The sequence below is a fragment of the Coffea arabica genome, chromosome 9c (assembly GCF_036785885.1).
Source record: "Coffea arabica cultivar ET-39 chromosome 9c, Coffea Arabica ET-39 HiFi, whole genome shotgun sequence".
Taxonomy (NCBI): Eukaryota; Viridiplantae; Streptophyta; class Magnoliopsida; order Gentianales; family Rubiaceae; genus Coffea; species Coffea arabica.
This window is the reverse complement of record NC_092326.1, coordinates 1,709,809-1,726,770: the sequence shown is the minus strand read 5'-3', so window position 1 is coordinate 1,726,770 and position 16,962 is coordinate 1,709,809. Positions and strand designations below refer to the sequence as shown.

Sequence of the window (16,962 nt, the reverse complement as noted above, 5' to 3'; positions counted from 1 at the left end):
TGGCTATACTCCGCTGGTATTGTCACCCAGTAACCGGGAGTCTCCACCACAAGTGTTGACTCTTACATCAAAACAGTTGCGATATCTATGAGTAGGTGGTCCTGAAACGGTGAAAAGTTGAGTAACTGAGCTCTTTCATCTAAAAATATCAGAGTTCACGTCAAAAGACTTGAATGGCTTGAGACTAAGCATTTATTTGTTCAAAAAAGAAGAAAAACAAAGAAAACAAAAAAAAAAGAAAGGAAGAAAAGAAAAAGAACAGATGTGAAAAATATGTAAACTTATGATCATGTTGGCCTGCCGATCCTTGTTCTTCAATGTTGAGATTTTGGTGGCCAGTTGGACCAATTGCTGACTATTGCTAGCTTGATATTTGATTTCCTTGATGAGTTAGCCATGAATTGGACGAGTTTATGATTTCATGAGCTAACCGGGAGGATTATGTCTTGACACTTGGCCACTGAATCTTGATTTTAGTATAAACACAGCTTGGCAATAGATGACGTGAGAGTTGACCATTGTTGGGTCTAGTTGTTCTCATGCTTGAGGGCAAGCATGATTTAGGTGTGGGGGGAATTGATAGGGTGTTAATTGTTAGTAATTTTATTGTTAATTTTCCTTTTTGTCCTTACCAAATATTGTTATAATTGTTAACATATACTTATATTTGGTCTTTGGACCTATCTACAGGAAGTGGAACTGAAAAGTACTAAAAATGGGGACCTTCTTGAGACAATTGCTCCACACGTGGGAGGCTTATAGCGAGTTCATCCTTTCTATTTTATATGTTTATTCTGTGCTATACTTTTAAGGACATAATAGAAAAATCCAAAATTTGAATTTAATACAAAGAGTACTTATGGAATAGCAATATATTCAAAGATTTATAATTGTGCCTAAAATAAGTACTAGAGGAAAAGGTAAAATAGCAAAGAGTTTTTTTTTGGTTCCCCTTATCAAGATTTGGCATAAAGAGTGACTTCTAATACGTCGTTGATAGCACATACAATCACTCATCATTCTTTTTCATATTTAAAAATATATTAATTTTCTATACATTAATAATGTATACAGTATTAAATCTAAATGCATACTATTTGTTTCAAATTTTGAATTTTAAATTTTAATTAATATTAGTTGTCATGCATTCGAATCTAATAGCATATACAGTGTATACAAGATTAATTATTAAACAATTATACATATTGTGGTGAATGAAAGTTGGGGGAAGCGATGAAGAGGGGACACCATATCAACAGTGTACATAAGTTTCAAAGAGAAAAATCATAGAGGGACTAAGAGCCTAAAAGTCTTCGATTTGGGTCCTCATTGCGTCAATGAATGATTTCCCATCTAGTTCACGGGAAAAAAACGCTTTTAAATAGTCAATCATACTAATTCTTCTGAAAATTGCTGGATTTTTAGGGGTGATAAGACTTGGCGCTGGACCCATGTAACCATCCAGTTTTGGGGAAAAGAACGTTGCAATGGAAAGCCTTTTGTTGTGCAAATTCACAGTTGCCCGATGCTCAACACTCTTGTAAATCCCATTTGTCACAATCTGCATCTCAGTTAAAAACGTCACATTATTCCCAACTGTGTACTATGTAGCATACATTCTCATAAAAGTTCAATTAGGCTCAATAATAGGATATGGTTAACAGGGGAATCTTGTGAGTCCACCTATAACTATTGTTATGCCCCAAAAACACTGGAGATAGAATTCAGAAGCAATACCCTGATAGATCCAGGACATGATTTGTAAGTAACTCGTGTAATTAGCATTGAAATCAAGACAAAAAGTAAATTCCTTTCTGAAAATCAAAACAAATTTGTCGGGGAAAAGAGCAAGTACTTTTTTCAAAACGATGAAAGGAAAGTAGCGTGAATTTTACCACTCGTACATCACAGGTAAGCAATAATTTGGAGGGTGGGGTGTAAGGGCATGCACAATACTAATTTTGAAGTTATTATGCCCGAGTTTTTTCAATATAAGACCTTTTCATCCATATATTTTATGCTTTTTTGACTTTATAAAGATACGTATTCTATTAAAGTAGTCAATATTCTACCAATAAACGACATTCGTTTAACTCTGACAAAGTAGCCAAAGTTAGAAGTTTAGGCACAAATTTGTCAAAAGTTAAATTTTGGGATGAATGCTACACTTTGACCTTGCCTCATTTTCTGGGTGGTGCAAGTTGATAATTAGTCTTACACATCAACCTAGTGTAGGCATACTAATCATAATCGGAAAGATTATCTCTTGAATCCTATTAAAATATGGGAAGGACATTCTAATTTCCATATATGTTCATAATTGTAGAAACCAATTTGAAAATATCTCATAAGGGAGACCAAAAACTAGATAGATGTTGTAATTATATAAACAGAAAAGCAATTTGAAGAGATTGCTCATATTCACATTGCATCTTGGGAGAAAGGATTTTGAGCATGATTACCTCTAAAATGTCTCCAACATTGACTATGAATGCATTAGGAAGTGGTACAACAGGAACCCAAGCTCCAGCCTTTTTTATTTGGAGGGCTTCCACTTCATTGACTTGAAGTAAAATGGTAAGCCCAACGGCATCAGAGTGGGGGCAAAGGCCCATCACTAGCTCAGGTTGGGGACATGGAGGATAATAGTTCATCCTCATTGATTGCATCCCTTCTTGAAAAAGCATTGTCATATCTTCAAGCTTCATTCCTAATGCTTTTGTCATTTGCTCAAGGACCTTGATGGCAAGGATTTTCAATTCCCTTGAGTACTGATCTAGAGTTTCTCTACGATGTTAAAAAAATGTAAATAAAAAGTAAAGAATATCCAATATATAATAACAATGCACAATGCTTTAGATGTTAACTAATTTTTGATGCATGCAAGGATGGATGTTTTATGATCATCTCACGATGACATGGCTTATTAATTTTCCTCATAAAGACAATTAAGAAGGTAAGATTTAAGAAAGGGATAATTTTATAAACCTTCCCTAAGATTTTTAACAATTTCATTGAGCTCTCTTAAGGTTTTAAAAATTACACCTACCTCCCCTAATTTGACACTTTTGGTAACCAAACCTTAGACTTGGTCAAAATTTTTAATGAATATCCTAAAATACCCTCAACTTATAACGTTTGAATTACTTTCCAGAACAATCATAATATATTTAACACAAATATACAAAAAGAGTGTGAAGTTTTTAACACCATATTTATTATTTGATAAGCAAAGATGACAATAATTCTATCACTATGATAAACTACTTTTAATGGTGATTTACTAGGGTATGTATTTTTTAATTTGAAAAAGAAAATATCATCATAATTCTTTTAGAGTTTGTAGAATTTTGGATCGGTGGAACTATCATAGCTTGGTAGCAATTTTGGGCTTTTTTTTTTTGAGTTAATGTTGCTTTTGGTACCAAAAACAATCAGCAAGTAAAAATTAGATCACATTCAAAGTCATAAAAAATGTTACTAGTAAAACATTTATGCTATCAATGTTTATATTTTATGGTTTTATCGGCAAAAATATAAAAAGGGGGAATAAGAATAGAAAAAGAAAACAAAAATAATTATTAATACCATTCTTTGTAAAAGTATATCTAACAAGAGAGTTTTATTAAAATGTTAAAACTAATATTATCATTTTATGTGGGCAAAGGAGGTAAATGTTATTTTTATAACCTCGAAGGAGCTCAATGAAATTATCAGAAACCTGACGAGAGGTTTCTAAAATTGTCCCTTTAAGAAAAGCAAGAGAGGATATATTTTTTCTGTATGAGAGAGAGAGAGAGAGAGAGAGAGAGAGAGAGATGACATAATTTATTTTTTATCAATCGTCATGATCTACTCTATTCATACTCTAACCTATTCTAGAAGGAGACCCAACTGAATCTATTGGGGAACCGACGGAGATTGAATCACCATCGAATCAAACTATTTCTACTCTAATCTATTTTAGGGGAAGACTCAATTGAATCCATTGAAAAACCGATGGGAATTGAATCACCATTGAATTAAACGTACGCACTCATATGGATTTGAGAAAACCACATATAGTAGCAAAGTGATGTTGGGTAAGATTTGAACCTTTAACCTCTCACTCCACCAAGACTTTAAGTCATTGGGTGGCCAATAGCCATATGATTAAAAGAAGAGAAATGTTGGAAAACAATTAAGAATGACTCCAAGGTAAAAAAAATAAAAGAAAAGGCCTATCATGTGGAGACTTTAAGAGAGATAATGATCAAAATATTCAATCCTTGGGACACTTTGTGGCTGATAAGCTGTCTTTTTTTTTTTTTTTTTTTCTTTCTTTGAAGGAGTGGCTGATAAGCTGTCTTGATCATTACACATGGAATTTTATTGAAAGGATAGCATTCGATGTTTCATATCGTACGTCGGCCCCTAAGACAATACGACTTCCAAATAAATGCATCTACATAATAAAAAATATATATATTACGTACACTCGGATATTCTCTGCTACAATTTTTCATTTAACAGCATTTGGCTTTATTATTGCCTCCTCGGTTTCAATTATATGTAAAAGCTTTTTTCTGTTAACCAATTATATGTTTAGTTCTGGCGGGCTACCTACCAGCATTATCAAATTTTTTTTTTCTGAATAAAGCATTTTAGTCATCAATGGAATACTTTTTTATAAACAAATTGTGATCTAGAATAAAGAATAATTGAGTGGTTATCGTCTTTTTTACCCCTCAACAACTGAATGAGACATATATTATTATTTTTTTCGACAAAACAAAATTCACAAACAGTGATTAAGATGCTGCATAACCATTATCTACATCTTTCTTTATTTACTGTTCTTTAAGATTTAAGACAAAGTACTTAATTACCTCATCAAGTCCTTTATTACTTTGCTTATTAGAAGGGAATTATATAGTTCAAGTCCTTTATTTCAGTGATGAAAATTTATTGCGTACTTCCGTCTACCAATTAATCCCTGATTTCCATGAAATAAAATCAATGCAGTATTTGTAATCTATCGATTTCCCCTCTCCTAATTTTCCCAAATCTCTAATTACAACCCTTAATTCATAAACTTCCATGCAATGTTGGTATTACAAAGATAATCGACATTGCCACTGTAGAAATAAATGAGCAGAGGAGATAAGGAATAAATTAGCAAGCGGTAGTATATAAAGAACCAAATTAACCACCACTGCTATAATAAAGGACCAAAATGTTCATATTTCCATCAATTAAAATACATGAAAGAATCAAACCGCCACACTTAAATAATGTCTCATTGTAAATCCAGTTTATAAATCATAAAAATCATCATTATATCTCTTTACAATTTCGATTCTAGACTTTCAGTTTCTTTATATAAATCAAGATGTTGACAATTTATGTAAAAGAAATAGAAAGATTACAGGTACGGTGATTTGCAAAGTTACAGACTGCTACTAACCACTTATTTTCTTAACCTATTACTAGTCTATGATCATCTTATCCCTAGCTTTTAAGTATTTTCACCCACAAAATTTTAAAATTTTAGACAAGTGTAGAGAATTTTAGACGCTTATGACTTTCAAAAGTTATACTGTGTGTGATGTTACTATAGTCCTCAGGTGCTTGACAACATTCATCATTTAAACTTAATGTATTTAGATGTTAATATATTCAGATACATTTAATAACCAAAAATTGAATATCTGAATTAATTAAGTGTCATTAAATTTTTTAGGCAAAACTTGCTATAAAAAATAAGTGATAAACTTTTCACTTATCACCAAATATGATATACACTCAAATGTATTTGGTTTAATACTTAATAATTCAATAATTTAATGGATTCAGATTTCAAATTTCAGTTTTCAAACTTCAATTTTATCAAATGCATCCTAAATACAATGATATGAATGTGTGTGCAAATTTTCTTGTACTTGAATGGAAGAGGAAGGTTGGGAAGTAAATGAGGTTTTCTCAAGTGAGTTGGCAAAGTGACCATGTAAAACATGTCAGCCTAGTCAAGTTTTTGTTCCTCACATACAACAAAGGCCTGTCCATATCCTTCTACATCGCCCGGTTCTTGGGCAAATCTCTTCTTCTCTTCAATCGTCAAATTGAAAAACTTTTGCATCTCTAGTTTCAGTTTGTCCACTAATGACACTACAAGAAATATATTTTTCAGTGACAAAAATTTATGTGACAACAAAAATCTTGTCACAGATAACCTAATTCAGTGACGACATTAGGTGTCATCACAGATGAGTACAGCACAAGCATAATCAGTGACAACATTGGAAGTTGTCATTCTCAACTCGTCACGAAATAGTTGGCGCGTATCTCATTTGATGCCGCGGGAAATGATTTTATGACAACTCAAGTAAAGTCGTCACAAACGCTCTCTCTACAGTGACAACATAACTTGTTGTCATTGAAAGTCTACCCGGTTCCAATTTTGTGACAACTTTTTACATCACTGTATACTACAGTATTTTCATCAACTTTCACTAATTCTACTATGATACCCTAATTTTATTTTTTAGCCCCCAATTCTTTTATATTAGCAAAAGCACCGAAGATATGACACCCTAATTTTATAATTTAGCCCCTATTCATTATGTATTAACAAAATGTAAATGATATAATAACAAACTATGTTTAGATATTTGTAATTTTTGCTAAGTTGACATAATAGACATGTCTGAGCATAAAAATTTTTTCATGAATTGTTTATTATTACTTATAACAACCCCCAAAAATCAATAACTGAAATAATTTGAAAAAGTGTAATTGAATATAATTTGTAGTCTAATGTTAGCACTGTGAAAGATTAGTATAACGTGTAATACATCATAAGTAATAATTATTTTCATATGGAATGGGTATATACGAAATTAAAATTATTCAGTAAAATATCAGTCGTGCAATAAGATTGAGAGTTGTAACACATTTAACAAAATATTTGATTACATGTTTCTTTGAATTTATTATAAAAACTAAGTAATAGACAAAGAGTAGGATAAGCATGAGTAAGAAGTGCTATACTGTATATAAGCAATTCTATAGTATTTTCATCAAATTTCACTAATTCTACTATGGCACCCTAATTTTATTATTTAGTCCCCAATTCTTTTATATGAGCAAAAGCACAGAAGATATGACACCCTAATTTTATAATTTAGCCCCTATTCATTACGTATTAGCAATATGCAAATGATATAATAACAAACTAGTTTTAGATATTTGTAATTTTTTCTAAGTTGACATAGTAGACATGTCTGAGCATAAAAAATTTTTCATGAATTGTTTATTATTACTTATAACAACCCCCAAAAATCAATAACTGAAATAATTTGAAAAAGTGTAATTGAATATAATTTGTAGTCTAATGTTAGCACTGTGAAAGATTAGTATAACGTGTAATACATCATAAGTAATAATTATTTTCATATGGAATGGGTATATACGAAATTAAAATTATTCAGTAAAATATCTGTCGTGCAATAAGATTGAGAGTTGTAACACATTTAACAGAATATTTGATTACATGTTTCTTTGAATTTATTATAAAAACTAAGTAATAGGCAAAGAGTAGGATAAGCATGAGTAAGAAGTGCTATACTGTATATAAGCAATTCTATGCATGTTAAATTTTTGAAACATGTTTTATTGTGTAAGTTTTATTGTAAGGTAATTTCTTAAATAATTTGTATATTGAGTTGGCCAAACCCAAAAAGATGTATATAGACACAAACAAGCACACATATATATACATGCACAAAAAAGAAACCAATATCAAATAATTTATTTGATATTTATAGATGAGATTAAGGAAAAAAAAAGAGATTAAGTATGAAAAAAGAAACCTGAAAAAAAAATTTGACCAGGGGAAAAAAAAAAGAAAAAAGATGTATGAAGCTACAGGCGTGAATCCTGGAATCTCAAAGACGTGCTTAGATGCCAAAAAAAAAAGAGCGCCAGTCTGAATCGCTTCGCTTATGATATGTAATTCATGGAGAATTTGATGTATATTTGAGATTTACATTGTATTATATTTGAAGACTGTAGTGAGTGAGTGAGTCCCGGCGAGAGTTGGGCAGGCGGTCTGCCGAACCCTTTGGTTCACCTTAGGGGGAGGTGGAGCTGTCACAATTCGTCTTTGTCCCGAGGTCGCAAGACAGGAGATAATTCCTTCTTCATGCCTTTACTCTTCTTGCATGAAACATATTAGATTGTTTTAAGTACAAAGTTTGATATTCATGAATTCTACAAATTCACGTGGAAATTTCTTTATAAGGCGTGGCTAAATTCCTCATTTAGTCGAAGGTCAACTTGAAGACCCAGTTCCAAACATCTGTGAGATCGAATTATTTTACTTATTTCTTTTATTCATTGGTATTTGTACGTTTTCTAGTTTAACTTCTTATAATTGTTTTGTTATTTGAATGTCAAGAGCCCGATATTCAAATTAACCTAATAATCTACTGCCAAATTAATTGATTTAATCCGTAATTGTTCAATTGATTAATACCAGTGGCGACTAACGTGATTGGTTCCATGTTAGGAAAACGCATGATCTAATTTAAACAAACCCTCTAGCATGTTTGTTAGTTAGGGTTGGGTTTTTCTAATTCTTAATGCAATCTAGAAATTAAATCCTACAGTCGTATCTAGAGTTATTTTTTGGTTAGAGAAATAGTTAACGGTCGTACCTTGACTATCGAAAAAGTAAGGAAAGACTGGTTGTTTATCGCGTGTATGATAATTATAATCAATCTATTAATGAGTAATTGAATTATCTTTGCATCGATAATTAGTTGAATAAACCGTGTCTAAAAAGTTGCACCTTTGGCCAGAGTCGTATGGGTTATTGATTAATTCTTGTTTATTTCTATTAGTTGTTTCATTAGTTAGTTTACATTCTCCAAAAATCCCTCATACTTATCCCCAGTGCCTGTGGATTCGACCCTACTCACCGCTATATACAAAATTTGTATTTTTCTTAAGAATGTAATTATTATTACACAGGCTCGACACCTGTCATCTTTTCTCCTTAGAGTTGTCTAGTGAGAGTTTTCTTCTCTCCTAAATTTTTTAGTGGAATTTTATTCTCTCCTAAGCATTCCTAGTAAGAGTTTTTGATAATTTTTTCATTTTTCTTTTATTACATTTGAGTTTTTCGGATTTTGATTATTAGATCTGAAATTTCTAAGATTTATTTAGTAGATCTCACTATAATACATGGACTTGAAGCCGTTAATCAGTAGATTTGACGATTACAACCATGCATAGATATCCATGGAGCTACAATTATTTTATCTTATTTTTTAAATTTGAAGCTTTATAATGTAATTTTTATTGTTCTTCATATCTGTGGTATCCTTTCTTTAGATCTGTTATTTTATATTTGTATATATTTGATGATATAATTTCTACCATTAGTGTAAATTTTAATGAAAATATGATATTTTATTAAAAAATCATCTTTGATCAAAACACAAACGCAAATTCTTGGCAGGTCATTATTTTTCTCAATCTCACAAAAAGTGAAAAAGAAAGCTTCTTAAGCCTTAGTGGACTTACTAGCATATGTACAATAGGTTAATGTTTTGAATTATTCATATTGTAGTTCTAAATATATTTTTCTCTTTTTATTTGGTTTGGAAGCTAGTGGATGGAGGGCGGCGGGGTAATTAATTTCTCATTGGCATTTCAGCTTATTTTTTTGCTTGACCTTTCGTCGTCATGTATTCAGCCATTTCTGGATCTTTATACTTCCCTAAACAGAAATCTGAAATGTTAACTTTAAAAATTATCACATCAACATATTCTTTTATTCTATCTTTCTCAGTAGATAATTTTACAGAAAAATCAACTTTACCTACTAAAAAATCTCACCTATCTGATGCATTAGCGTTCAAATTTAGATAGATGTGAAAACGTTAAATTAAATGGTATCATTGAATTGCTTCAATCAAAACCATCTGGCAAAGTGCATCAGTGGCCATTAAATTTTCATGAATGTCTCTTTTCGGCCATCCAATTTTTTTTTTTCATTCAAGAAATTTCAGTAACTAGTAGTACAGTTTGGCTAAAATTTTAGCATAGTACATATGTTAGTTCATGTCAAAAACAGTTTTTATCCTACAACTGCATGGTTAAAGAATTACAAGACTAAAGATAGAACACTTGATTTAAATTCCCCGTTTTGTGTGTGTTGTGCATGGTTGGTCAAATATACCTTAGAGGAAGAGGCAGCTTAGGGAATAAATGAGGTTTTCTTAAATCTTCTGGTTGAGTGATCATGTATAACACGTCAGCCCAGTCAAGCTTTTGCTCCTCTAATTTGACAAAGGCCTGCCCATATCCTTCTACATCTCCTGGTTCTTGACCATATTTGTTCTTTTCAACCATTGGCAAATTGAAAAAATTTTGAACTTCTGATTTCAATTTCTCCACCAATGAAGAGCTAACTCCATGATTAATCAGTTGCTGACAGTTACTCATAAGTAATAGCGTCTGGATGGAACAGCATATAAGCATATGTATACTTTCAACTGATTTGCACCCGTAAAATTTAGGTAAAAGATGATTAAGTCATCAACGGATTCATTTTTCATAGGACTTTGATTTCATTTGAAGATGGTTTCTTTTTTTTCGATACAAAAAAAAAGTGGGATGGTCTCAAACCTTGAAAAAGGTAACCATAGAGTTTTGGTCTAGTGGCCACCAAGGGGAATTTAAAGTTCCTTTCTAGGATGTTAGTTAGGGTTTAAACCTTACACAAAATCGACGGTTCAAACATCAAAATAACAACACTTGACAATTTAGTTTTGTAAAAAAGTTGTATAATCAAACTATTTCAAAAATACAATAGCTTGTCACACAAATATATGTTTGTCATACATTCAATCCTTGTATATATAACTGGAAAAAACCCCACTCCTTGCAAGTAGAATGCAGCTTCTGAAGCTCCAAATCACTTACCTCCACAGCAGAACTGTTAGAGATGGTTGAATATTGGTCTTTGTCGGGGCGTATGTAACGAGTTGGAACAGAAAAGGGATTTTTCTTGGCCAACTCTTGGACAAAAGGAACATTCAGAGATCCCCCAAGCTTTCTTGTCTTGGGATCCACGATTGTGGTTCTTTTCAACTTCAAAGCTCTAATTCTTGTATCTATCCACTGAATCCCTAGTTCAGAATATATATATTTTTTCGCACCAGATGTTTCATTAATCCAACATTGTTTATGTGAGGACTCGAAAATTTTCTTATTCTTATCTTATTTTTCTGACTTATTTAAATAATTATTCATCCATTTTCTTCGAATAATTTATTTCAACCATTTTAAATCCATTTACATGGAACAATGTCTCAATTATACTTTTAAAACGTCCAGTTAGTAAATTTATTTTTTTTGCGGCTCGTTTAGCAAGAAATAGCGAATACACATTTTTCGATATAATATTCGATCCGATAGTACAATTATCTTGAAAAATTAAGAATGATCAATAGTAGACTAAGAAAAGTTAATTAAGGGATTAGAGGTGGGTGAGTTCAAAAATTTCGCCTTATCGCATGCGAGTAGAAAGTTTGCATATTGCGCGAAGGAATGATAAAGTGGAGATTTGAGAAAGTTATACTAGACTCATAAGAGTGAGTAAATACAGTGTTAAAGGAATTATAGTTGAGGATTAGTATACAAGTGAAACAAACAAGAGAGAAAAGTTGTAGTACGGGACACTATTTGAACCCTATTCAAAGTTGACTTTTGCAAAGCTTTTGGCCACAATTTCTTCAAGCTTCCAAGACAAGATTCACACAACTCAAACCACTCACTCTCTCCTCTCTTCGGTCGGCCGAAACAGCAAAGGAAAAGGAAGGAAGAAAGCTTCTTCATCTTGCTCCAAATCTTGTTCCATTTCCCTCACAAATCTTCACCCAAATTACATACTACTTGGAGATTAGTTCTAGTTTGGAGAAAGACATCATCTTGTAGAATTTCTTGGAGGTTTTGTGGTGAAAAAAATTCTGGTATCATCTAGGGTTCAAGAGGTAACCCTTTACCTTCTTCAATCTTTCTAATTTCTTCAAGAATGAAGCTTAGTTTGCATGGGTTTACAACCCTAAGCAAGAAATAAGTTAGAGGACTTGAGGAATTTCAATTCTTGTTTTAATCTCTAGGCTAGCGATCTTGAGGTGGATTATAGGTAGCTGACTTAAGGATTAAAATGCTTGATTGTTGTGTTTATGTGTTATATAAGAGATTTATAGTTAGAATATGGAGAGAAAGTTGGAAAAGGTTTGAGATGTGAGCTGGCCGAAACTGTCCTGTGGTTATCTTGTTTGCATTTCGAATTTTTTTTGCTTATTTGACTATGAAATTGATGGATATAAGTTGTATATTGGGTGTACAAAGTGCCTTGCGAAAATTATTTCATTTGGTTGCACAAAACTAGAGTTTTCGAAAATGGAAGAAATCTGGAATTTGTGATCAGGAGGTCCGGACAGTAGCTCTTTGTTTGAACATAACTTGTTGTACAAAAATTAAAATGGAGTGCCGTTTATGGCATTTGAAACTAGACATTTATAGCTTTCTAATGGTATAAAAATCACCTACTAGTTCGAACTGAGTGAACTGTAGTGATTTAACAAATTTGACTGTCCTGTTGTGATTCTTTGTCCGAGAGGAATGGAGAAGCTGCATATTGTGGCTTAATTTTCTCTTACTTGTGAACTGATTTTGGAAATGACTCTTTCTGATGAAATGTATCATTTTGAACCTAGTTTCCAACGCCACCAATCATTCCCAATTTGAGTTTGTATTGAGTGAGATGTGGTCTGATTTCGAAAGTGCAACAAAGCTGGAAACTGGAAACTTTTTCCTTTCTTGTTGGCCGAATGGTCAAATTTGTTTTGGGATGTTTTGCCATGAAAATTTCTATGTCAATTGCTTATCAAATGTTTCTAGAACCTTGGTTTCAAAGAATTGGGATTGATTTCATTGGACAAAAACCTTTGGAAAGAAAGAAAGAGTGGGTTGACAGATTTGCTTTGAAAATTTCACGAATTTTAGTCATTTTGTTAACTGCCTTCCCGTGTGAGTTTTTGCCTATAACTTGATAGGAAAGTCCAAATATGGAAGTTTAAGTGTACCAAATTTGGTATAAATTCAATAACATTTCGATATCCAAATGATGCCTCAAACATTGCTCTTCAAATCTAGAAATTCACTGTTTTTTTTTTTTTTAGAGTGTAAACATTTTTTTGTTATTTATCGGAAGAACAAAATTACAAATGCCAATGCTCGAATAAAAAACTACCCCTCCCTCACAACAACCTGGCGGAGGGAAGGCATACCTAGCCTATCTAGAAATAAAGCCCCTCGCGCTAACCGGGGTAACTCCGATGCCGCCAAGTATATATCGTCACGGGCCCGCTGACATCCAGTATTCGCCAACGTATCGGCGACCTGGTTCGCCTGACGGTAACAGTGAAGAATCCGCGGAAAGGAAGATGCTACCCCCATCAACTGCTGCACCTCCGTGTGGATGCCCCATGGGCAATGAGCTAAACGATTCAAAATGCGGACTAATGTCAACGAGTCCATTTCAACGTCAAAGATGGCGATGCCCCGCTGGAGGCACAAATTGACCCCAACCAACAGGGAACGGGCCTCAGCCTGCACACTTGAAGCCAAACCGAAACAACAAGAAAATGCCAGCACCATCCTCCCCTCCCAATCACGCAACACCCCCCTCCTCCACTCCAACTAGGATTACCCTTAGAACAACCGTCCGTGTTAAGTTTTAGGCTTCCGTGGAGAGGCCGCACCCATTTTACCAGCCTATGTGAGATCCCCGCTTTCCACTTCCATATGGCCAAATAAAAATGGACCCACGACCATGACGGTACCCGGTAGCCCGGAAACTAGATCTTGAACAACTGTATCACCTCGGAGAAGATCAAATGGCATACTTGAGCCCCCACAATCCTCTTGCTCTCGTACTTCACCCCGTTGCAAGCCTTCCAAAGATGCCAACAGATCAACAAAGGGACAACCTGGTGGACAAACTTCAACAACTTATTCTGATGCCGCCCCTCCCACCAGGCTGCCAGACATACGCGAAACGAAGACCTTGACCAACCGACCCAATCGGAGCCCCAAAGAACTGCCACACAAACCGTGCCATAGCCCCATCACAAAACACATGCTCCGTAGTCTCAATCTCAGGAGATGTACAACACGAACATCGAGACGGTCCCTGCACCCCCAACTTCCATACGGAACAGTCCAAGGGGAGGCGATCTCGCAGCAGGCGCAAGAGAAAAAACGAAACTCTCAGCGGTACCCCTAGGTGCCAAATGCGCTTGAAAAGAGGCGAAGGCCTAGCATGATGCCGGACCAAGGAGAAAGCCGTCTTGAGACTAAAACGGCCCGATGGCTCCGGCGGCCAAACCATTAGGTTAGGCAGCGACCCTCTAGGTGGGTGCATTTGGCCAATCCCTGCAACTATATCCGGCGGTACCCATTGTGAAATCCTGCAAACGTCCCAGGAACCGCCCTGCACAAAGTCCGCCACCTTATGGTCTGACACACTATCCAATCGATCCGCCAAATGCCTAGAACCTAACTAATTGTCAAACCAAAAATTCGCATTCCCGGACCGGATGATCCATCCAATGTTCCTTTCCGCCAAGGCTCGAACTTTCCCCATCCTTCTCCACCCCTCTGATCCCTTCTCCGAAAACACCAGGTTAGGATGCACTACCCGGCAAAACTTTGCATGCATAAATGAGACCCACAAGGACGACTTGGATTGAAAATTCCACCATAATTTGATGGAGAAAGCCCGGTGAATATCTTCCAGCAGGCGGAGCCCAACCCCTCATTCTCCACGCTCAACACATAAATCGTTCCACCGAATCCAATGGTGTTTGGGGCCGTTGTCATCCGACCCCCATAAGAAATTAGCGAATATACCCTCCAGCTCCTTGAAAATAGCTTTGGGAGGTGAAGCCGCCATCAACAGGTATGTTGGCATAGCAAAGAGGACATGTTTCAACAACACAATCCTCTCTCCCTGTGAATATCTGGAAATTCACTGTTAAAGTAGTGAAAATTAACCGACTTTAGGCTATTTTATCTTGACGCTCAAAACTCTAAATTTAGTTTCGTTTGTTGTGTTTGAAAACCTGTTTGAAACCCTTATTGTGTTACAAATTTCAAAGACTGAATCGTTTTCTATGAATTTTGCTGAATTTCCAAAAATGGCTGAAAAATCAAAGACTGGTTCAAACCTGTCCTCTTGGAACTGAAATTTTGAGTTGAAAAATGAGTACTTTCCGTTTAGAATCTTGAAAAAATGTCTTCTAGGAACTTTTAGCATTTTGGATCTAGTTTCCAACGGAATAAAGTTTTTCCATATTTGGAAGTACCGAACTCAAGATCTAATTTTACCAAGTTTATCGCGTAGAGCTAAAAATTCATGATTTCTTGGAAAATGAGTTTTTGAGAACTTTTCGTTGTCTTTCGATATTGATCATCCATTTTAAACTCATCTTCATGGAGGATGCAAGTTTCTCTTATGAATTTAAATCCTCACTTTTGAATCTCGATTTTCGAGATATTAAAGTTCTTTTAAGACATTGTCTTAGTATTGCGCAAGTGTACATTCTTTTTTGTTTGGCAAGAAGTTTGTAAATATTTGTGAGTGATAGATAATTGTTATTTCTTCAGGTGCTCAAGAGGATTTTGAAGAGAATCTCGGAGCCGACCACTAAAGGCTTATTTGCTTACTTACTCACTTTTTGATTTGGTGAGTATCAAGTGTATGGAGTGTTGCTACGTGTTTAAATGTTCTCATTAATTGAGTATTCTAAAAGTGCCAAATCGAGTATGTACTTTACTACACTCGTTCTCTTTTAAATGAATTATATTTGAATTGTACGAAATGAATTTGCTAAGTGCATAAAGTGAAGTGTTGCAATAGTGAATCATGCTATGTTTGAATGAATGTCGATTGGAGTGAATCTTATCAGCTTATATTGATAATAGTAGGGGACGCCTAAACTCATCGGCCGACCTTGCGACTCGAACCGGCATGGGCTTGGTCGTGAAACTTGATGAGCCATGAGAAAAAATTGTATAAACTTGATCTATTTGAGAGATCTCACTTGGCATATTCGAGTAGTATCGCCTTATATAAAAGAAGTACGGGCTCGGAGTAGGGGGTGTGACAGCCCCACCTCACCCTAAGGCGAACCAAAGGGTTCGGCGGACCGCCTACCCAGCTCTCGCTAAGACTACTAAGACGGTTATACACAACTCAAAACGTGCCGGAATACAGTAGCGCGCTTAAACAAAGCAAAAATCACAAAATCAAAAAATAAAAAAAAATCGAAACGGAAAGTGAATAGTGCCTGCCACGTCACAATTCGACCACGGCTCAATCGAATACAAGTAATTTCATATAATCCTTGAAATGGATATATACAAACCAAACATACCACATGAACATGAGTACACGCTTTGATAAACTACATTCGTAGTTTTACAAATCAAAAGGGAACATTTGAATTCAAGTACAATTAGAGTTCCAACCATTGAGGAGCTATACAAAATATCTAAACTAACTCAACTCATGCTTCAAAATCACAGTTCCAAAAGTGGATCCCTGTAAGGAAAATAAGGATAACGGAACAGGGTGAGTTAGAAGCTCAATGAGGTACCAAAAATAATAACTGTCAAGAACCAAGGAACTTCATGCTCAATTAATCACATAAGTATACCAAATAAGGAGATGAGCAAAACAACTTAGATAGAAAGGATACAGGTGGCTCTTAGGAGCCAAATCCCCGTTATAGTACTTGATCCGACTACGTTGACCCTCCGTCAACTTTCAAATAAGGAAACCAGTCCAATAGAACGCCACTTTAACGCCAAATCCCGTTCACCAATCATACACCCTTACCG

At 34.6% G+C, this 16,962-nt stretch overlaps 1 protein-coding gene across 1 annotated transcript; it reads right to left on the bottom strand.

Moving 5' to 3' along the window:
* Positions 1 to 1,230: 1,230 nt before the first annotated feature.
* LOC113708442 (oxoglutarate-dependent flavonoid 7-O-demethylase 1-like) lies at positions 1,231 to 15,013 on the bottom strand. Its single transcript, XM_027230897.2, has 7 exons — positions 14,971 to 15,013; positions 13,965 to 14,158; positions 13,431 to 13,668; positions 10,913 to 11,177; positions 10,226 to 10,486; positions 2,463 to 2,787; positions 1,231 to 1,561 (listed from the first exon to the last, which is right to left on the bottom strand). The coding sequence occupies exons 1-7, from the start codon at positions 15,011 to 15,013 to the stop codon at positions 1,304 to 1,306; spliced, it is 1,584 nt and encodes a 527-aa protein (XP_027086698.2). The 3' UTR covers positions 1,231 to 1,303.
* Between the last annotated feature and the right edge of the window lie 1,949 nt (positions 15,014 to 16,962).

Excerpts from the sequence above, each read along its gene's own strand:
- LOC113708442 (XM_027230897.2), bottom strand. The coding sequence starts at position 15,013 with ATGGCGGCTTCACCTCCCAAAGCTATTTTCAAGGAGCTGGAGG. Across the intron at positions 10,487-10,912 it reads AAGGAGTGGGGTTTTTTCCA|TAACTGTCAGCAACTGATTA; the intron begins GTTATATATACA and ends ATTACTTATGAG. Across the intron at positions 2,788-10,225 it reads AAGCTGCCTCTTCCTCTAAG|AGAAACTCTAGATCAGTACT; the intron begins GTATATTTGACC and ends TTAACATCGTAG.